Source organism: Oryzias melastigma, linkage group LG5 (assembly GCF_002922805.2).
Source record: "Oryzias melastigma strain HK-1 linkage group LG5, ASM292280v2, whole genome shotgun sequence".
NCBI classification, from domain to species: Eukaryota; Metazoa; Chordata; class Actinopteri; order Beloniformes; family Adrianichthyidae; genus Oryzias; species Oryzias melastigma.
In genome coordinates this window covers 28,089,291-28,111,549 of record NC_050516.1, presented here as the reverse complement: position 1 = coordinate 28,111,549, position 22,259 = coordinate 28,089,291, and the positions used below count along the sequence as shown (strand labels likewise).

Here is a 22,259-nt window from a genome sequence, read left to right as displayed (position 1 = left end):
TCTCAGTATCGGTTTATGTGAGACACTTTTCTGTCTTGTTATTTTTAATTCAAATTCGATCTTTAAGACTAACACGGTCTAACACATTAATTCAAAATGTCTCTTTTTGTTTACCACCTCCTTCTCCCGCCAAAAACAAGCATATTTTTCCCTGGAAAATAAGATAAATTGGAGGTGCAGCACCCTCTACTGGCCCAATCATGTAACTGAAAGACAGTCAAGTATACAGTATACTGTGATTAGCTGACAAATCAGTTGATTTTTGTGTGTTCTCAGTATAAAAAATGTAATTAATAATTTAAGATAAACATTTTTAAAGAAAAATGTTTGTTATTTTTTAAGTTCTGTTAATTAAAGAGGTCGAAAGAGGAGCCCAGGAGTGGGAAACTGGAATAAATTATATTAATAATCCCTGGTGTCGTTTTAATTTAGCTGTATTTGTGGTGCCTCACCATAGATGATGCACCACAAATACATTTGACCTTTGTTTTTTGTTTATCTTTTAATCATCTTTAACATAAATAAAACAACTTTACAATAAAAACAGGTTTATTCTTTTAATTGAAATATATTAGAAATTAATTAGGATTCTGGCTTCACCTCACTTTGACAGAAACACAGAGAGGAAGTTGGAAGTTTAACTAGATCCAAGCAGCTGTGATGATTTCTAACTTCACCCAGATGTGATCATGCAAAACGCATAACAGGAAACAATAACTAAACAAATCAACAAGATAACCTGGATACGAAATGTATGTTTTTCCTGAAAACAAGAAAATAAAACCAGATTCTGTCAGATTTAATTCAATGTTGAGGACAAAAAGTGAAATAAAACCCAGATAAATGTGAAAATATATACATATTTTTTGTTTCAAATTGTGGATTTTACATAAAAATGTTTGCAGTCCTTATCAAAAAGTAGTTTATTTACTGTACTACATACATAGTCTGTACTAAAAATGAGGCAGTATGCTTGAAATTTATTATACATATATTGCAAACTTAAAAAAATTACATTTAGACTGTAGAAGTATTCTGTTATACTTTTTACACAAGTACATGGTCTAGTGTACTTGCTATACTTATATACTTAATAAAATAAACTTCAAGTGTACTAATTTTTGAATTAATAATCAGTATATAATTACAAAGCAAACAACTTTGATAAAACAATAATTACAAAAATCATCATGATTTATAGACTTTGGTAAAAAACAACAAAAAAAGGTAAGTTACATATCTTGTATTTAACTTTGTCTTAGTTTAACTGTTCCAATTCTTTGTAGCTTGAACCTTCAATTAAAAACGTTTCCCAAATCCGTCAAAAATCTACCTTCTAACTGTATTAAGCTGTTCAGTGATCTGTCAAAGCATTTATTTATCTTGTTGTGGTTGTGGCTCCTCCTCGGTTCGTGTGGGTGGGACTCCTTCTAAGAAGGTGCAGAATTGCTTTGGTGCGTTCAGGTTGGGTTTCCTTAAAAGCAAATAGCACTTTGGGAGGTAATAAGCCATCACCAGTCCTGAGATTCCAGCCAGGGTGAAGGAAACATGAGCGATGGATTTCTTCATGGAGTCAGTGGACTGAGATGTTGTAAAGCCGGTGTAGACTGGGATGAAAATCACCCAAATCACGCAGTAGATCAAGGTGGAGAAGGTGATGTCCCTTGCGAGATTGTACTGATGGAGCGGCTTCACTGCCATGAAGGTGCACATGAAGGACACGAGTGCCATGAAGCCGTTTAAGCCCTGCATCAGAGCAAGTTTTTCTGAGGGCACTGGGCATGACAGGAACGACTTGAGGAAGTTTATGGTCATGTTTGCCTTGTATTGTGACAGAGTGGGTCCCTCCTGGACGAACCAGCCACAAAGGCCAGCCTGCACCACGCAGCAGATCAGCACAAACACACAGCTGGCTGGGCCTCGCAGTTTTTGCAGGTGAGGAGCTACGGTCTCCGGAAACTCCGTCACGAGGAACAGCTGTGTGAACATAGCAAGAATTTGGAGATTAAAAAATGAGGAAATTCATTTATACATTTTGCTTTCTGAACATTAACTTCATTATTTTAAAGCCAAATTAAACAAATCAACAGGCATTTACAGATAAATATATAAAAAATTAAAGTTAAAATATAACATTACAATTAATTTGGCCAGAAATGAGCATTTTGTGAGCACAAAATAGTAGTTTGCGGGCACAAGTTAGCCTTTTGTGGGCACAAATTAGCATTTTATTAGCATTTTGTGGGTACACATTAGTAGTTTGTGGGGACGAATTAGCATTTTGAGAGAACAAACTAGGATTTTGTGGGTACAAATGAGTAGTTTGTGGGGCCAAATTAGTAGTTTGTGGGAACAAATTAACATTTTATTAGCATTTTTTGGACACAGGTTAGCATTTTACTAGCATTTTGATGGCACAAATTAGTATTTTATGGGGACAAATTAGTAGTTTTTGGGAACAAGTTAGCCTTTTGTGGGCGCAAATTAGTAGTTTGTGGGCGCAAATTAGCATTTTATTAGCATTTTGTGGGTACAAATTAGTACTTTGTGGGAACAAATTAACATTTTATTAGCATTTTGAGAGCACAAACTAGGATTTTGTGGGTACAAATTATGCCAAGAAAATGCTCACATGCGTCGCAAAATGGGCTACTAAACTGTGCCCACAAAATGCTAGTTTTTCCCTACAAAATAGTAACAAAGTGTTAATTCATGTAGATTAAATACTAAATTGTTTTTTTAGACAGATTGCACTTAATGACTAACAGTCATTTCAAATAAATATAAAATATTTCAAGATAAAATGGAATTTTTTCATAATTACACTTTAAAACGTTAAAAGGGTCACACAATTCAACATTATTTTAGCTAATAGAAACCATTAAAAAACTTAAAATAAAATCAATGTGACTTTTTTTTCTGTTATTTTTTACATTTTCCTAGAGATTGGAACAGCAAATGATTATAACTTAAATATTTAAAATATTTTATATTTAAAAAAAGAAGAAGCTTCTTGTCATGATTCAACCATCAGCCCTCACTTCCGTCCACCAGAGGGAGCCCTCGCCAGAGTTTTAACACCTACTGCCTGACTACAAGTCCCATCAGCCACCTTCCTTCCAGCACAGCTGATCACCATCAGCTCATCAGTACCCTCCAGCATTTAAACAACTCCCAGCCACTGCTATTTTGTGAAGTCTTGTTTTGCTTAGCAGACATTCTCAATGTTATATTTCCTAGTTACCTACTCTGTGCCTTGACCTTTGCCTGTTTTCAAGTTTATTCTGCCTCGCCCCTGTGATTTTGACTTTTGCCTGGATTTGACTATGCATTATGTCCTGCCCTTGCTATACTTCAGTAAAACATTTGCACATGGATCCAAACGACTCCGTCCCTCCATTACACTTCTGGTCTATACTTAAAGGATTTGAGACACTTAATTATATAAAATAATAAAATAAAACATTAAATTAAAGTAAATTTCGAGCCAACTGAGCTATAGTTTGTTCTTTTTTTGTTTCAATTTGAACTGTTATCAAAGATCAAATCAAAGTTAAACCACAATCCAGTCACTGGGTGGGTTGAGATGAATACATGAGAATATATGAAATGACTTTCGTTTTTTTACTGATTAAATTGACCATGTTCACTTTTCCTGCCTCTTGATCATTGTTCCTCCTTACCTGCAGCGACACAGCCAGGACAACAGAGAGAGCCACAGTTTGAAATATGGAGATGAGAGGGAGTTGAAGTTGACACACGACATCTCCCGGCTGCCCGAAGAAGAGCAGCAGGCTCAAACAGGCTCCCATCAGACCGAGCAGAGTAACAAAAGTTAGAGCGCCTCCCGAAGCCAGCACCACGGGCGTGCCGCGATGCACCAGGAACAGCACAAACACTGACCCCTGGCAAATGAGCAGGACAACCCCTGCCAGAATCATATACAGGGACACAGATGCGTTCCACTCCAAAACTTCAAAAATGGGGTCAGTGCAACTGTTGCTGCTTTTCGAGGACCACTGGCGGTTAGGACACTCGGTGCACTGCAGGTCATCTAAAGGCAGAAAAAACTGAAGATTAAATCTGTCCAATATATGTATATATATATATATATATATATATATATATATATATATAAAATCACATTTCATTGCTTCAACCATGTTTTCACCAGGGAAGTAAACTGTTCACTGACTAAGGAAAGCTTTCAAATCTATGGGAAACATTTAAAGGCCGAATCTGCAGAGACAATAGCTGGTTATGCTCTGTCTGAAAGGTAACCACACTTCCAAACAAATTCAAGTTTGGGTTTTGGGTTAGCTTTGTGTGGGATTATTTCTTTATGCAGAAACTTCTCAGAATTTTTGTTCGTCAACTGATACATGTATGCTAATGGAGTCTAGGAAGTGACTGCAATTTACATTCACACATTTTTGGTAACATCTCTTATGGTTGTTTTTTTTTTTTTAAAGATACACTCCAATGAAAATTGTGTTTTTCACATGTTTCTGTAGCATTTCTCTCATGATGGAGGAAATATATGATGAAAATTAAGATTAAAGCTGTGTTTCGGAGTATTACTTTCTTCAATTTTTCTTTTTTTTTTTATCAGGAGCAGACCAAATAATACTGCTTAAAAAAAGCTTGTAGTTGAAGCTACAATCAGCAGGCCACAAGCTCTCTGCACATGCAGCAGACAAATCTGTCTGGATAGCTACAGTGTTCGCCAGTTTTGCTGCACTAGTAATGTTAGGTTGAGAGGAGCTGTAAGCTAGCGGGAGAACATGTAAACGGAGGCGGCCAGTTTCGATGTTAAGTCAATGAAACAGACGCGACACGAAGTCCTGCGAAGGTCTGGCAGCAGCTCGATTTGAGCGACGAGGCGCTAAAATGCGGCGCAGCCAAAATTTAAATATCTGAAGTTTGACAGGTTGCTATGTCGCATCTACCAATCAGGAACTAAGCTTTTGCCATGTGACGTTTTCAGTGACTCGATCAGCAGGTAGAATATTAATAATATTAATCCAAAGCGAGTGTTTTTGTCCTGAGCTTCCATCTATTTCGTTACCCCTTTGGAGCCACAGCGTTCAGAGCTCATCCAGCTACTTCAGGGCGAAGACGGGATACACTCTGGATAGACCGCCGGCTTTCGCTCCCGCGGCGGAGCTCATTCGCTCAATATGCCGGCAGACGGAGAGGCGCTGCGGGCTGCGGAGACTGCTAGCTCGGGATTCATCGAGACATTAAAAAAAAAGGAAAAGGGTCTTCTAATTTTATTTTTCCCCCAACAAGTTAATACTAGACAGTGAGTCTTCAAGGTCAGCCACAGAGACACAGAAACACCCCGGAAGCGGCTGTTAAACAGACACAGCCCCCAAAGTGAGATAGAATCCCCCGGTACCTGGAAAATCTTTGAATGAGAGTCATATGAACTCAAACATGGAGACATGATAACTAATGTTTTTATAGAACTCTTTACAATAAGCTCAGGAACACATTTTTTACAGGCGACAAGCAGCAAATTTGTTGTGCAACAAAAGAGGGGCGGGGCACTCAAATTTGTCATGCGAATCATGTTTGGTGTGAATGCAACTATTTGAATAATGGGGAATAGGGCAGGCTTACTCCGCACCAACAGTCCCGCCGACTACTCTGGGGTGAATTTCTAATGGGAATCTGCAGAAACTATGTCCAAGAAAACAGAACAAATTTTGGCTAAAAACTGAATTATCATAATTAAACTCTTTTACAATAACTCCAAATATGATTGGAGTGGGACTTTAAATGTTTTTTAGTGCCCAAATCAGATGAGCTGAAAATCGTTTTACCTGTAAATGCAGACCTCATTACCTGCGTTCGCCTGGTAAGTGCCCTCTAAACAGTCGATACAGTCAAAACAGCAGGAATGGAACCCTTTCACTCGGCGCACCTGACCTGGTTCACAATCCTTTGAACATTTGGACTCAGGTATCTGAAAAATAACCGTTTAAAAAAGCGGATTTTTAAAAACCTATTTTGATTTCCACAAAAAAAAGTGTTTTGACACCCTTTTCGGACAAATAATAAAAAAAAATTACCATACTGTCGTTGGTGTACCATTTGAAGAGGGTTTTATTGATATTCAGAATTTCCGATTGATAACTTCCCACAAATGTCTCTGAAGAATTTTTGTCATCCAAAATCCTTTGAATCACGGTGTAGCCAATATTTGGGTTGCCGTTTTCATCGAACTTTAAACTGGTGTTACTTATGTTCACAGAGATTTCCTTTAAAACCTCCAACAGCTGAAAAACAAGGTTTAATTATAAATTAAAAAAAATTGGTCTTAGCATGACATTCAAATATTGGACTCAGTAATCTGCACACAAATACAAGCAAGTACCTTCCACGGATACAGCGGCGTGCTTGAACTCCACTTGCAAGAAATGGAATTGCACTCTAGTAATTGATGCAGTGCATGTGCTACAGTGTAAACGGCGGCGTACACACTAAACGCTGTCCTCCGCACGGACTCGTCTTTCACCAGGCTGATATTTGCAGGGGACAGATCCCAGCACTCTGGGCAGGGGTTCTCGGGGTCCCCGGGTTTCTCTGTTGAAGGAGATGGCGTCCTCTTCTCACTCAGTTTCTGGAATAGAGCCTCAGTGAAAGGACTCAGCTGTTCCAGGGTCTCTGTCGCGTCGATAAATCCAATAACTGTCCCAATATTTCTAATGCCGGGGAGGGAATAAATTCTATCATCTATGGCCCAGCTTGAACTGGCAATCCAAACACCGCTCAAATTATTCTTGATAACCTGAAACAGAAACGACCGGACAAGAGTTCACTCTAACACACACCTCAAAACAGATTTGGTTTTTTGTCTGCGGTTTTCTGACCTCTTCGAAAAATGACACCGCTGGGCCCACGAGAGCGAACACCACAACCACTTTGACCTCAGTGGTTTTGATATTGCTAATGATGGTTTCGATGGCTGGTTTGGGATCATCATATATTGGAATCAGGCCCTGGTAGGCCACACAAACAGACATGTTCTCGGCTTTTTTGGAGAACTGCTGAACACCTTGTTGTCCGTACTCCTCTTCGCTCCCCACTACTGCCACCCAGTTCCAATTAAATTTCTTAATCAGCTGCGCCATGGCATCCACTTGCCGTATATCGCTGGGAACCGTGCGGAAGAATGATGGGTAGACAAGACTATCACTGAATTTGTCACTGGTGGCGCCAAAGCTAATCTAGAAGAACAATTGAAGAAACAAGCTTTCACTTGAATTGATATGGCCATTCTGGACCATTAAACAACATGTTTGCTGTTTTAGTAAAACTCATACCTGAGGCATCAGAAAGAATCCCAGGAGTTTTCCGATGACGGTCACCATTTCTGAGGTTTGAGGACCGATTACGGCAACCATGTCCGTCTCATAGTCGGTGTAATTGCACTCTACAGAAAGAGTCCCGATGGACTTCTCTGTGAGGAAGGAAAGAGCAGGCCTCACCACGACGGCAGAGTGTCTGCATGTGTTGTAGATTTTATAACCCAACTTGACTCCAGGCAGAAGCTTGTTGTTGCCGTTGATTTCCTCCACTGCATACTTCATCACCAAAGCACGGCCCAGGCCAACTTTATTCAAACTATTTGATCATGTAAAGCAAAAAAAAATAAGGTTAGACAAACACGTGCAACAATTTCCGTAAGTAAAACAAAAAAATTACCTGTCACAAGTTATACTATTGAGTTTTGTCGAGTCATTTGACGTGCCATTGGACTGCTCCTTGATGGGAAAAAGCCCTCCCAGCTTTATGTCTCCGGGCATGCTGAAGAGGTCTGTAGAAATGTTGTTGAACCATTCGGGTGAGGTGCAGACTGGTCTGAACAGCCAGCACACAACCAGCAGAAGCAGGCAAGCGGCCATAACTGCAACCAGCTAGGATGTGCCGGGTCCGCCTGGAGAACTTTTACATATGTGTCAGTGCATGATGAAGTATTCATACATGCAAACTATACCGCCAAGGCTCCTCCTCTTCTAGGCTGGTCAAAGGCGTCAAAAGGGTGTTAGTAATGCTTGATTTTTAATGATTTGGTGTATTTTATGTGAGTTTATTCAAAGATAGAATCTTAAAAATAAGATTGATTTTAAATGTGGTATTTATTGAGTTTATTAACCCAACCCCCCTTGCGAGTGTTTGTGTAAGTCCTGTATCGGCTGGGCTCATATGCCTGGAGAATTTTCCTTTTATTTGTTTGTGGTTTGAACTTCAGTGTAACTACAGATCAGAAGATATACATGATGCAAATTCCCGTCGACCCGCTAAACCTGAGTCGTTTTCACAGCAAAACCTCAAGTGTTATCAAACATCATGGTGACATCCATCCTGCTTAAAATTGCTGATAAAATGATGTGATTGTTATTTTTACGTGGTGATGCTAAATTTGGCTTAATGAGCTTGTTTTATTGTGACGTTGCACGTTTTTTGGGTTTTCAAAATGAAGTTTTGCAACAACCTCTGGGTTGTATTTGCATTATACTTTGCATGCAGTGTTACCCAATCAATGAAACATTTCCTTCCAAAATATTTCCATAAACCTACAGTGGGCATATTGCTTGCAAATGGTCTTTTCATAAAATCCAAAACCAAATGCGATTCCTACTAAAGCCATGCTTTGTCCTAGCATAAGCTGGCATTAACCTGGGAGACAACACTTCCTTTAAATTAATATATATATTTATTTATAAAAGCAACGCATGAAACAACATAGAAAAATAAACAAATCATTTAAAAATTAATTGATTTGATCACAAACAAGATCACAGTTATCTCCAACTGTGGAAATATTGTGATATTAAGTTAGGCTTTTGGTCTTAATCAAGTCTATTTTTAATTGGAAGAATATTACTTAACAGTTTTTTGACTTGAACAAATGAGTGTAGCAGTTGTTACTTTCTTTTGTCTTGTACTTTTGAAATGTCTCTCATTTCTTTAACCATACAGACTTAACTTTAAAACTTACCTTTTAGCCTGTACTATATACATATATATATATATATATATATATATATATATATATATATATATATATATATATATATATATATATATATGCATGTATGTATATATACTGCATATATCCACTTGCATAAGCCTACTCTACAAGTACTGTATATATAATATATATATATATATATATATATATATATATATTCATTCGTCTTCTTGTCCGCTTCTTCCCTTTCAGGGTCGCGGGGGTGCCGGAGCCTAAACCGGCTGTTGATGGGCGAAGGCGGGTTTTACCGCCAGTCTGTCGCAGGGCTATATATATATATATATATAACAGGTTAATCATACACAACATACACCATCCTGTTATATATATATATATATATATAGTATACTTTATAGAGTATACTATATATAAATATATATATATATAACAGGTTAATCATACACAACATACACCATCCTGTTATATATATATATATTTATATATAGTATACTTTATAGAGTATACTGTATATATACTATGTGTGTGTATATATATATATAAATTGATTAACTAAATGGTTGATTAACTGAATGAAGACAGCTGTGGAAGATACAAACACACACACACACACATATATATATGGAGAAGTTTGTGGAGGCTACCCGCCAGCAGTGGTGTGACAGGCTGAAATGATGAAATGACTATATATATATAATCATCCACTAAATACACACTCGTATATATGGAGAAGTTTGTGGAGGCATAAATCATTAAATCATATAATATATATAGCTTAATAATCCACAGCTGTTTTCATTTAGTTAATCAACCTCAGTGTATATAAGTGTCTGCTTTTTTAAGTTCATCTTGGGCTCCTTCTCAACATTTCTTGACATTCGCAGGCAAGTAAATGTCAAATTTTCATAAGGTTTGATTTTACACTTTTTTTTTATTTAAATAAACACAGGTCTAAAAAAAGGCATTTTTAGCCTGAATGGTTTAAACCACACTAGTATTTGAATCAAATGATTCTTTATTGCTTAAATGACAAAAAATTGAAATAATCTCTTTTATTTACACCACAAAAAAAACATATATCTGACAGTGTTGAAAATTATATGACAGAGTTGATGGAAAACCGATGGAGTCAAAAAAAAAAATTATTTGCATTGCTGATTACTAAAATGATATTACCTGAACCAGTACTTTTCTTATTTTGAACTTCAATTTTTCTTCATGTGCCATAAAACTGCCATTCATGGACCTTTTCTGGGCCTCTATTCAACACTCTGTCTGTGTCTTCTATATATCATCTATCTGTAGCCTCTGATAAGAAGTATCACATTTATTTCACATCTTTCATGGAATTATTTTAACAAGGACTGAAAAAAAACAAAACGTTTGACATGTTATTGACTAGACAAGGGACCAAATGATGAACTTAAAAAAGATGTTATCTTTCACTCACTCAGAGCTTAACTTTATTTTGAAAACAAGGATTTAAACAGACGTGAAAAGTAGGAATCAGTGAGGGCCCAGATTTTATCAGAACACAAGTGTAGATCAAAATGAAAGGAAAAGTGATTAGTCCTCCTACAAAGCTAACAGTCGGGGTTTGTCAGAACAGATCCTCTTTATTCTCACCTCTATGCAGTCACAACCAGTCCAGGGAGTGGTCTAGTGTTGGTTCCACAACACTGACACTACTCTGAATCCCAACGGAAAACAAACTTCTCATTTGATTAAGTAATTCTGGAAAAAAGTGTTTTCACGAAACAAAATTCTGTTGAAGACCACAAAAAACATGTCCTGATTTAAAACCATAGCTCAGCTGATAATCACGAAAGCTTTATGTTGCTGTGATCTGTCTTATGTACACTATCTTTCATAGTAAAAAGATTGATCTAAAGGCGTATCAGTAACAGGAAGGGTTTGTTTGTGAACATGAAGGTAGGCATTCTGTTGCCTATCTTGTTAGTCATCTTGACGTGAGAGGACTGGTGATGAAATACCGTGTTTTTTTTGTTGTTTGTTTTTTGTGTGTAACCTGTCTGCTTGTACTACCTTCTCCACATTCTTCCACCCTAAGGCGACAATCAAAGTTTTTGTCCTTCCTGTGAATGGTTGGATCGTTGTATTTGTAGAAGCATAAAAAAGTCTGCCCTTCCACGGCTCGCTCTTGTTGCATTTAGTCTGAACTCTGTGTCATGTGCGAACAGTCGGGTCAGATTAATGTCTTGTTTATTTTTCACTTCTATCTTTCTCAAGATCTGATGAAACTCTGGTGATGTGCTCTGACGCCATACGGGCGCAAAACACTGCTGTTTCCTCTGCAGCGTTATAGGGTTTCCCAATAACCCGGTGAACTTAACGTCACACATACAGTACAGAACAAAACTGTCAGCAACAGGTTGACAGGAGTAATGTGTGCAAAATCCTCTACAGATTATGTTTTCTTGGATATATCGGGACTAAAACTACAGTTGTGCCTTGAAAAGTTGCAGCTAGATTTGATTTATTTAGCATATTTTGATGGTTTTATATCAAACTATCTCTTTACTCGAGCTTTGTAAATCTTGTTTAATGTGTTTTGCATTCCCAACACCCTGATTTGAGGCACTTTTGTTGCTCTGCCACTAGGTGTCAGGTGTGTGTCTTTGTTGGGCATGTCCACATTCTCACAGCCCCAGCTTTGCAACATATCCTTAAACTTCTTGTAGTATGCTTATGCAAGTGGAGACAATGAAATGAAGCAGGAAGGTAATGTGCTTGAAGAACAGAAGGGATTCAGATTGTTTAAATCCATTTTTTTTTTTTTTAGTTAAATGCATGTTTTGTCCCGCTGGTGGATCTCCAAACGTTACCGCCTGCACAGGCGGGAATGGTGTTGCGCAACATACTAAAAAACATTAGCAGTGTTGGGCAAAAAAAAGAAAAAATGATGCATCCACATCCGGATAAGTGGATGATCTTGCACTTTTGTGTTCTTTGCCTCATCATAATGCAGGACAATTGATTCCACTAATGTTCTTCCTGCCTGTCCCAAGTGATTGTTGAACAGTATGAGCTACACACCCCCTCCCCATTGGAGAGAGACCCAGCAGACAGACACACAGACACGCACACTGCTGCCATTTTCACCCCTTCCCGCCCACTGATCCCTCCCTGCCTCCGGAGTGGCCTGATCGCTCTAATCCCCACTGCTGGTCTGAGAAACACTGGGCTCGTTGTTGACGAGCTCGGCCTCATACCCCGCAGAGCTGACCAATTATTAGCCAGCCCGTCTATGCAGAGCGAGGAGCGACTCTGTGCAGCAGAATACTAATCTGAGCTACTGGACGGGCTATCGAATGGCTCTGTGATGCTGCAGGAAATGTGTCCCATTGTGGGACAGCAAAGGGTCAGAGGTCAGACCTGAAGCAGCTGTTGTTTACGAAATCTGACCAGAACTCTGCAGTCTGAGCAAATGCTGATGAAGGTTGAAGAGTTAAATACAGGATTTGTCCTCCCCCGTCTCAGCAGAAAAACTCGTTCTTCTTCGTATCTTTTGTCAGTGTGTCTGTATGAGTGTGACTCCCACGTGCGTTAAAACTTGTGGAGTTCTGTAGATTTACGAGGAAAACGATATATAAACAAAGTGGAACACGTTGATCCATTGAAATGTCCATAACTTAAATTTAGTTTGTTGCACGTTTATCACTGCACTTTCTTGCCATCCACAAGTGCGCCACACTTTACATAACTGATAAAAGTAAAAAAAATCTAACTTAATTCTTGGAAATGTGTTAGCCCTGACCAAGGACTGGAACAAGACTGTTTGCACTCTCTATTAACCAACCCTCGGGTCAGGGCAGAAAGGGCTTTGGCGCTCCGCTCTGCATTCACAGTTCAAATCAGGGACAGAAGGGCTTGCTTCAGTCTGCCCTGCCGCTCGCGGAGCTGCGGTTAGCTGACTCACAGCAGCCCCCACAGGGATGAAGACTTATTAGCTCTTTGAGGCAACTGGATGGGTTTGTTCACAACTCCGAGGGATGAATCAAGGACAGACCAAAGACCTATAATCAGACATTTCGTCCACGATTGATTGATCGGTGGATCACCTTGTGCAACTGCAGTGTTATCACAGCTGTGTAAACTCTGGTGACATTGTGGACAAGTGACCAGTTGTGGTTCAAGTATACTCGGTAAAAAAAAAAGCTAATTCATGTAGTGCCAAGTCAAAACTATGGTTAAAGGATTAAAACTTTTGGAGATGATGCATCTAATTCTACCTCGCTATCTCATGTTTGTGCACAAAGCAAACACCAAAACAGAGCAGTTGTGAGCATGTTAATCTGACCTGATGTGTCTTCTGTTTCTGTTTGCCTGTGCGTGCATTTCAGTTCGCCTGTGTGTGTGTGTCATATGCGTGGGTGCCTCTGGTGGCGTCATGTTACATCCCAAAGCAAACTGATAGGTCTCTCATCTGTCATCCTTCAGTCTGTGACTCATCAGACAAGTTATCTGTAATCTCTGAGCGAGTGTGCTTTGCTCCTGCGGCTTTTAGCTGCTGCAGCGGAAGTCGGGCGCATACAGTAGAAGAAGAAAAGAAGTCATTTGTTTTCATTAAAAAATAATATAAGTTTTTGCTTTTTGGTAACCCATTGGCAGCTATGGCAGAGCAACATGAAGGTCATTGTCTTCATGGTGCTCTAAACTTGTAGATTTAGCCTCAACATTCTATTTAGTAGATAAGTTGGTAATGAATCCCAACCTTGTTTCTTTTGTTCACCCCGACGTCTTGTCTGTTTCCTCTGCTGCTTTTTGTTTTACTTTACTTCTCCACTTGAAGCAATGCCGAGTTAAAACAAAAGAAAGCAATTCAGAGGGACAGAATTTATTGTGCTACAAGGTTCAGTATATTTTAACTGGAAAAACCTGTTTTTATGGTTGATAGAATGCTGTTTTGTCAAGGCTTTGAAGAGCACACTTTGGTAATGTTCAACAGTGCACAGCATTGTACTTTTATGACAACCTCACTGGTGAAACTTTTTCACATTTTCAACAGCAAACATAATCCTTGCATTTAATTAAAAAATATATGAAACAAAAACCTTCACAGGATTTCATCCTCTATGAAGATTATTTATTATTTCTAAGTCAGTGAACAGAAAACTCTCATCTCTGGGAAGCAGTCGTCCTTTTTACATTGAGCCTTTGACATTTTTGAGTGTAGTTGCCAAGAGAGCTCAGCATACTGCAGGTGTCAATAAGAAGGCAAGTCATAAAACAAACATTTTGACAGAACATGCCGTACAAGAGCTTTAAAAAAATGCAAGTTTAGTGGATAATTTGCATGCACCCAGACTACATAAATTTGATTGACACATAACATAAATTACTAACTGCATTAATTTGAGAGGCCATCACTGCAAACCGTCAGATATGCTAAAATTAGCTTGCGATTCAAGGCTCCTGAACAAGCTTACAACTGCATAATTCGGCAATTCAGCAAATGACCACTAGGGGTTGGTTGCAAAAGTGAGTCAATTTCTATTTATTTCAAAGCTAGAAAGGAAATATTTATGCCATAAATTAAAGCCTGTTGGAGAATTTTTCAGATATCTTATATGGATAAAATTGGTAGTTACATTTTCAGTTATAAATGTCAGTTTAGTCACAGAAGAATTCAATGTTGTACAGATATTTTGGGGCATTTGTGATTTGGTAAAATTGTGCAATTTTATTTGGTAAAAGGTGAAAGTTCAACTACTTTAAATGAAAAACTAAGCATCTAAAATGTGAGCTAAATGCTAACAGTCATTTTTTTGTTTTATATCTCTTTACATAAAGGAGGACCATCCGTTCATGAGAGACTTGATGACAACTTTTATGAGCAACTGTTAGCTAAGTTTGAACATAAATTAACAATTTAGCATGCTAACATTTATTATTATTTGCTGTCCTACCATTTAATCTCAAGTATGGTATTTAGATTTGTAGTGTGATGCATTTAAAATCTATTTTAGCATAAATCACAACATAGTAGTTGGTTGGAAAATGTTTTTACACATTTTTTTCTGTTTATATTTGCGAGTATGTGTCTAAAAAAAGGTTGAGCAGCGAGTTCTAGGAGGGAGTTGCAGCAGAACAGAGATATCCAGCAGCTTGTAGATGAAATGTACACTTCTTGAGTTGTGTAAAAGGGAAAAAAAATCAATTGATCATCTCATTATTGGAGGATCGGTTGCTTCAAGTCAGCAGAATAATTGAAGAAAAATATGATTGTTTTTAAATGACTAAATTTCTTGAAGGCACTGGTCCAAGCGTTCGGAAGTAAACCAGACTGTTTATGAGTAGCTGAAAAGGCATCCCATGAGTGAGTGAGTGGATATGAAAGTTGTTGTCAGTACTGGTTGAAAGACACAAAGTGGAATTTTACCAGGTTGAACTTATGTAAGAGGCCGATCTGTCCGAGGACAGCAGATAGTCAAGGAGACGACGGTGACAGAAGGGCAGCGAGAAAGTGAGAGGAAAAATTGAAGGTATGGAAAGGTACACATTCTGACAATTAATCAGTAATTTGGTCAAATAAATAGATTGCAACTTTTTGAGTTATTTAAAATTTATCCTCATTTGCAACCAGAAAAAGTCCTTAAATTGAGTTTTCCTGTCTCTTTTGAACCCTGTCACCTGCATTTACATTCATTTTCTGAGTCACGCAGTGACTCTTCCAGTCAGCAGATGAGTTGATGAGGTTTTTATGAAAAAGAAGGTGTGACTATCCCTCTTGCTCAATAATTGTTTCCTTCCGAAGACAGACGGAGATCAGCATCTGCTGCGAAGAACAGAGGAAGAAGGAGGGGTTTGCCTGTTTTTAGAAGCAGACCAGCTGCCGTCGTCTGACCCTTCGGGTATCTGTCCTCTTTTGAACAGGTTAGGAGCTGCTCTGAGCAGACATGCAGACATTTCAGGGAATCTGACTCTGTCTCCACAGCCCTTCCTCAGCAACCTCCACATGTTGAGGCACTGCAAAGTGTCTTGTTGAAATTAAAGGATGCTATAATCAGGCTTGCAAATTCAAACGGTCCCTGAAGGCTGAAGCTAATGATGCTTAAAAGCATCCTGTTCTTTCTGGGTGGTAGCATAGCTGCAAACTTCACTAATAAGCCTGAAAAATACCACATCTTAACCAGCAACAGTCTGTTAGAGAAATCCTTTCAGGTTTAACTAACAGTAAAACATTTCTGTAGTTGCCTTTGCGTAGTTAATATCAGAAGTTTAATCTTTTTTGGTTTGGAGTATTGGTTAATAAAATCTTTATTTATAAATAGTGTTTTGTGGAAAAAAACTGCACCAAGCCTTTCACTCAAAAAAAAAACCCAAACCAAATTTAAGAAGAAAAAAAGGCTAGTCATGTGTAACGCTCAAGGAAAGGCATTATGGGAAAGCATTCTGCAAGTCGCCTGCTTACCAAACTTCCTGAAGACCCACTCTGGTGAAATTTGGGTTTTTCTGATGATAAGGGGAAAATATAAAGAAAATGAAGCTTTTCATTTGCATGTATGATTTATTCAAATCATTGTGAATCAGAATCAGACAGAAAAATACCAGATCATTAGATCCATGTACGTCTTTGTTTTCCTCATCCAAGCTGGAATCTGGCTCAAAACTGTACGGCTGGAAATCTCCAATATTGGTCCCCATTTTTGCTGCATCTCTAATGTTTGGGGTTGTGAAGGGCTGTAAGCTAGCAGGAGAAGGTGTAAACTAATGCATGATGGAAGCAGGACCAGCCATGGCAACAGAGTCCAGCCCACAACTCAGAGGTGAAGTTCTAACAAACTCCTGCTGCTCTGCAGAAGCTGTCTTAGAAAATGACTTTTTTTTATTTTTAATTTGGCCTAAAAACTGAATAACAATTACAAAGACCTCTGGGAACACTTACAATATATCAAAATATGACAGGAGTGGGATTTAAAAATTAATCAGAGATCCTGTTTTGACTTTTAAAGTCTTTCCATGTCCTTTTGGCACTCTTTTGCTTCTGATTCTAATTGAAGAGCATTTAAAATGTATGTACACCAGTTGTGTAAAAACTCTTTCACGTTATCATTTTTTGTATAAAATACCAAACAAATATAGAAACTAGATATATAGCTGAATGTGGCCCCTAAAGATGTCAGAGCACTTGGCTGAAAATGCTGATTCTGAAAGCTTGGTAAAATATTTGCTAAATGCCAAATTAGCTAGAAAACATGTGTTAATGAGCCAAAAACAGCTAGCATAATGCTAAAATTTTAGCTAATCACCAAATTAGCCAAAAATCTGGAAAAATATCAAGATTAGCCAAAAACAGCTAGCATGATGGTAAAATGTTAGGTAAACACCAACATAGCCAAAAATCAGGAAAAATGTCAAAATTAGCCAAAAACAGCTAGCATAATGCTAAAATGTTAGCGAAACACCAAAATTAGCCAAAAATCAGGAAAAATGTCAAAATTAGCCCAAAACAGCTAGCATAATGCTAAAATGTTAGCTTAACACCAAAACTGCCAAAAATCAGGAAAAATGTCAAAATTAGCCAAAAACAGCTAGCATAATGCTAAAATGTTAGCGAAACACCAAATTTAGCCAAAAATTAGGAAAAATGTCAAAATTAGCCCAAAACTGCTAGCACAATGCTATTTTTTTTTAGCTAAACTCTAAAATTAGCCTTGAAAATGTTTTAAATTAGCACAAAAAAACAGCTAGCATGTTGCTAAAATTAAAGCTAATTGCCAAATTACCCCCCAAAAACCCAGTTATCTTCACCTTTAACTAAAATGTTCATAATCATAGTTTAAAGACCACTGGAAGTGCTTCTATGATGGATCAAAAGATAATTTGAGTGGGAATTCAAAGGGTTAACTTTCATTAACTGAACTAAAAGGCAACATTTCAAAACTATATGTGTTCTACTACTTTTTGATGTAATTTCACCTTTGCAGCAAATTTATAACCAGAAGAACCGCGGTGTTCTTTTTCCAGTGAACCAGTAACCAAAAAACATATTTTTTAATAAATCTGTGTATATTGTATTTAATAAATTATATCATCACCTGTTATGACCAAAACACAAGTTGTATGGCCTGTATTTATATAACTGTGCTGTGACACTGGATTTTAGATTTAAATCTTTGCCACGCAGGTTCTTAGTTCTTCCCATCCAGGCTTCTATTCCTCCTGCTTGCTCACTATCTCTACTCCATCCCGCACTGATCTTTTCATTTGTTCATTTGTTAAGAACACATGCATGTGCAGGCGTAATTTAAATTCCAGCCAGAACGCTTGGTGATCCACTCAAATGCATCATTGCTTCTCCCCGGCTTGTGAGGCTTCTTTCATGTCTGGCCAGATAAGCAGGAGAACAAAGAACTGTTGTACATCCAGGGAAGTGAACAATGGCGGTGACTTCATCAAAGTGGCTTCTGAAAGAAGGGGACATGTGCAAACACTTTCTATGACTAAACCAAACTTCTTGGTGACATTCATTTATATTGAGAGATTTGTGGTTTTAGCCCCACAGTGCAACTTTATGAACAAATGTTTAGATTATTTCCTCTTTGTGGGATCATTCATATTCTATTCTATTTTTTTCTTAAACTAAGAGTAGATGAGATCAAAAGAATAAATGGAATAAAGATTTTTTACTATACCTGCAAACCAAATGATCACATTAACTGGCCTATAAATACAATTGGGGTGTAGTGGGCAACAGGATGTAATGTGTTGTTGCTGGCAACCAAACAACTGAGGCTAAATATACTCTGACTGCCACACAGTTCAGTGATTTATTAGAATCTGCTTTTGCTGGAGGTTTCTTTCTTCAACATGATTACTAATTACTTTCTCTGGATGATATTTCAACCAAAAAACTTTATTCTGTAACCCGTTCTTTACTTAGGCGACTATAAAAATGTCGTTAAAATAAGTCGGCCTTTTTTTTTAATTATTTGTACTCATTTGTACTCACTAAAATAACAAAATTTACACTGAATTGGATTGAAACAACAGTAAAATGGTTTTGGTTTGATATTTCCTGCTTTTTTTTGGTCTTGTGCCTTAAGAAACACAATACACGTGATTCAGCTGATTCTGATGCAAAGAAAAGCAGTGTTTCTAAAGCCTGTGTGTCCAGAAAATGTATTGTTTAAATCTGACGCTCCCAATAGAGGGATATAAATACTCAAGCGCTGGAAGCTACGTGCTAATGCTAGCAGACTGGCAATTATTGGTGACGTCCGAAATACAAGACGATTTTTTTTTTCATAACTCCTTTTGGAGGGCCAAATGACGAGGAAGGGAGAAGGGAAGAATTCGGATTGGGCCTAACTCTACGTTAGTAGGCCCTAATGTGTTGCGTAGTTGTCACAAAGGGGCAGACGGCTAGATCCAAGTGCAGCAGGTTTATTTGGCACTGACTACAGGCTACAAGCTAAATGGGGTCAGGCAGGCAGGGGTCTAGCCTGAGCATGTGGGTATCAGAGAACAACCAGAGTGGTCAGGGTCCAGACGAGGGTCGGGGCAGGCGGCAGACAAAGCAGGGTCAAATGAAACGGTGATGCAGGAAGAGTGGCACAAACAAGACTTCGCACTCTAACTAAATACTGCTGGGTATGATTAGTGATGAGAACCAGCTGTGGGGCTCCTGGGAGTGACAGCAGGGGCTGATGGGAAGTGAGCGGTGTAGAGAATTAGGAGGTGTTAGTACTCAACTGCTGATAACCAAAGGGGGAAACAGGGGACCGATTTATGACAACAATGGTGCAACACTTGATTGAACACATTAACGTAAAGTGTTGCATAAAGTCACTTTTCTCTGCAACAGAACCAGCAGATTTACATTGATTCCAAAAAAAACTTCACTATTGCAAAGTGTTGCATATCAGCACAAATCTGCTTTTCTCCCCTTCAGAATTTGCATTAATTGCATACATAGTAGAGGAGTTACAGTAGTCGAAAGAATGTAAACACTGGAGCTAAAGCTTTGCTGGAGCAAAAGGGTTGAGGTATGAGGAGGACACTGGTGCGGGTCAGAAAAGTTCTGGTCCTCATCATGCTCTCTATTATCCTCCTGTGCTGCTACATTTAGACTCTTACTGTGACCTCTTGAGTGTTAATGCTGGACACCCCAAAGATGAAAGCCAATTTTTGTAGTCTATGAAAAACATTGATTCAAGTGTTTCTATTTAAAGGTTCCACCAGCCTAAAAGTCAAAACCTGAAACTTCCAACATCGTCACTTTTGTATTTCCTCATTTCTTGCAATTCCTTTCAGTTTACTTCTCAGATTAAAATAGTAACACTGGAAGACATCCAACGTGAGGTCGGATACACTTCTAGATTTATAGTTAGATTTATAAAAAGCTACTAGCATATATTAACACAAGAAAACAACAACTAAGGATGCAATATCTTTAACTTTATTCTATAACATTTAATGCAGTTGTCATTATGCTACTAAATTTAGCATCAGGATATAATTTTAGTGACTGAACAGACCTGTGCATGAAGCAAAGGGACCTTGTTGTAACAATAAATCATAATAGGACAGAAAAAGGAGACATTTGTGCAGCAAATCAAAGAAATGGCACCAAAACCTAAAAACGAAGACATAAAATTCAAATAAAAGACTGTGTGAATTGATGTATCATCCTTAGCACGATGCTTTTGAGAGCGCTGCACTGGCAGCAGGTATATTGTGTTTAGACAGATGACTCAGTTTGTGCTTTTGAGACATGAAGTTTGCGTCACTCTGGTGACCTTACAGGAAAATCTGCATTGCTTGACTCCAAGCAAGTCACATACCAGTTCTCACTATTATTATGTTTGTAATGGAGTTTGTAATGACAGGTGAGCAGTGTGATATGATGGTGGGCTCAGGCTGGATTATATAACATGGACTCTGTTTAAATTTCCTTCAGTGAGAGGATAAAAAAGGGTCATGGGAAAAACCGTCCCTATCCTAAGCATCAAAAATGTCTTATCTAGAGACCTTCTTAAAGTGCATGTAATCCCCAACCTATAGAAAGTGCAAACTTTGTATGTCTGAGATTCTTCAAAGTCAGGACTGTGCTTGGTCAGCGTTCGCCAAGATAAGACAGACACCCCACCTGCAGACCCTCCAGCTGTCTCCCCTGTAAAGATATCCCGTGTGTCACTGAACCTTTTGAATGACAGCAGCCTTGCGTGTAAAGATGTCTCACAATTACAAACTTCAAAATATTGGGAAGGGGGCGGTGTTAGTCTATAATTGCAAAACACCTGCATCTGACTCATGAGTTAGTCACACACCTTTGTGGTACAACAGAACAAAACTGTACTTTCATTCTGAGCCAGAGACAAAGGATGATCCATTTGATGGACACTTTTATTACTGATCTCTTGATAACAATAATAATAAAAAAAATCTATTCTTTTTCTTTATTTTCCTAAATGAATCATGTTGCTGAATTCCAGGTTTGATTTAGAAATGTAAAAATAAGACACAAAATTTCCAGTGATTGGGTTAATCTGAATAAAATACTTTGATGTAGGCCACAGTTGTTGAATTGAAATGGATCTTGAATGCAAGCCAGCAGGAGAGAGTGTGAACAAAGGGATCATGGGATATTACCAGAGGCTTACTTCCATGCCAACGGTCCTGCCAGTAACTTTGAGACAAATTTCTAATGAAATGCTGTCGTTCTGCAGAAACTATGTCTTAGAAAAAAAACACAGGTTTTTGATTTTGCCTAAAAAATGAACAATAATTATAAAGACCTCTGGGAACACTTTTACAATAGATCAAAAGATGATCAGAGTGAGTTTTAATGATTAATCAGAGGAACTGTTCAGACTTTTTAGGTCTTTCCATCTCCATCCGGTACACTTTTGCTTATTTGACTCCAATTGAAGAACATTTTAAATGTATGTACACGTGTTATTCAAAAACTCTTTCAACTTATTATTATTTTATTTCTATATAAAATAACAAAAATTATATAGAAACTAAATATTTGGCATTTCCTGCGATAATGCAAGTGTGAATGCTGTAAGATGAATGTGGCTGCTACAGATGCCAGAACAGATAGCTATAAATCCAAAAGCTGAAAGCTTGCTAAAATAGTATCTTGATGATGAAAGAGCTAAAAACTGGAAACATGTCTAAATTAAACAAAAACAGCCATCACAATGCTAAAATGTTAGTCCACCTCCAAATTGGTCAAAAAAACTGATAACATGTTTAAATTAGCCAAAAACAGCTAGCTTAATTT

The 22,259-nt window shown here is 38.0% G+C and overlaps 1 protein-coding gene across 1 annotated transcript; it reads right to left on the bottom strand.

Moving 5' to 3' along the window:
• Positions 1–367: 367 nt before the first annotated feature.
• Positions 368–8,324, bottom strand: LOC112145449 (taste receptor type 1 member 3). Its single transcript, XM_024270680.2, has 8 exons — positions 7,714–8,324; positions 7,332–7,632; positions 6,879–7,235; positions 6,383–6,796; positions 6,078–6,284; positions 5,851–5,971; positions 3,684–4,054; positions 368–1,977 (listed from the first exon to the last, which is right to left on the bottom strand). The coding sequence occupies exons 1-8, from the start codon at positions 7,911–7,913 to the stop codon at positions 1,375–1,377; spliced, it is 2,574 nt and encodes an 857-aa protein (XP_024126448.1). The 5' UTR covers positions 7,914–8,324; the 3' UTR covers positions 368–1,374.
• Positions 8,325–22,259: the final 13,935 nt, after the last annotated feature.

Excerpts from the sequence above, each read along its gene's own strand:
- LOC112145449 (XM_024270680.2), bottom strand. The coding sequence starts at position 7,913 with ATGGCCGCTTGCCTGCTTCTGCTGGTTGTGTGCTGGCTGTTCAGACCA. Across the intron at positions 7,633-7,713 it reads AATAGTATAACTTGTGACAG|TTTGAATAAAGTTGGCCTGG; the intron begins GTAATTTTTTTG and ends ATGATCAAATAG. Across the intron at positions 6,797-6,878 it reads CGGTGTCATTTTTCGAAGAG|GTTATCAAGAATAATTTGAG; the intron begins GTCAGAAAACCG and ends TTTCTGTTTCAG.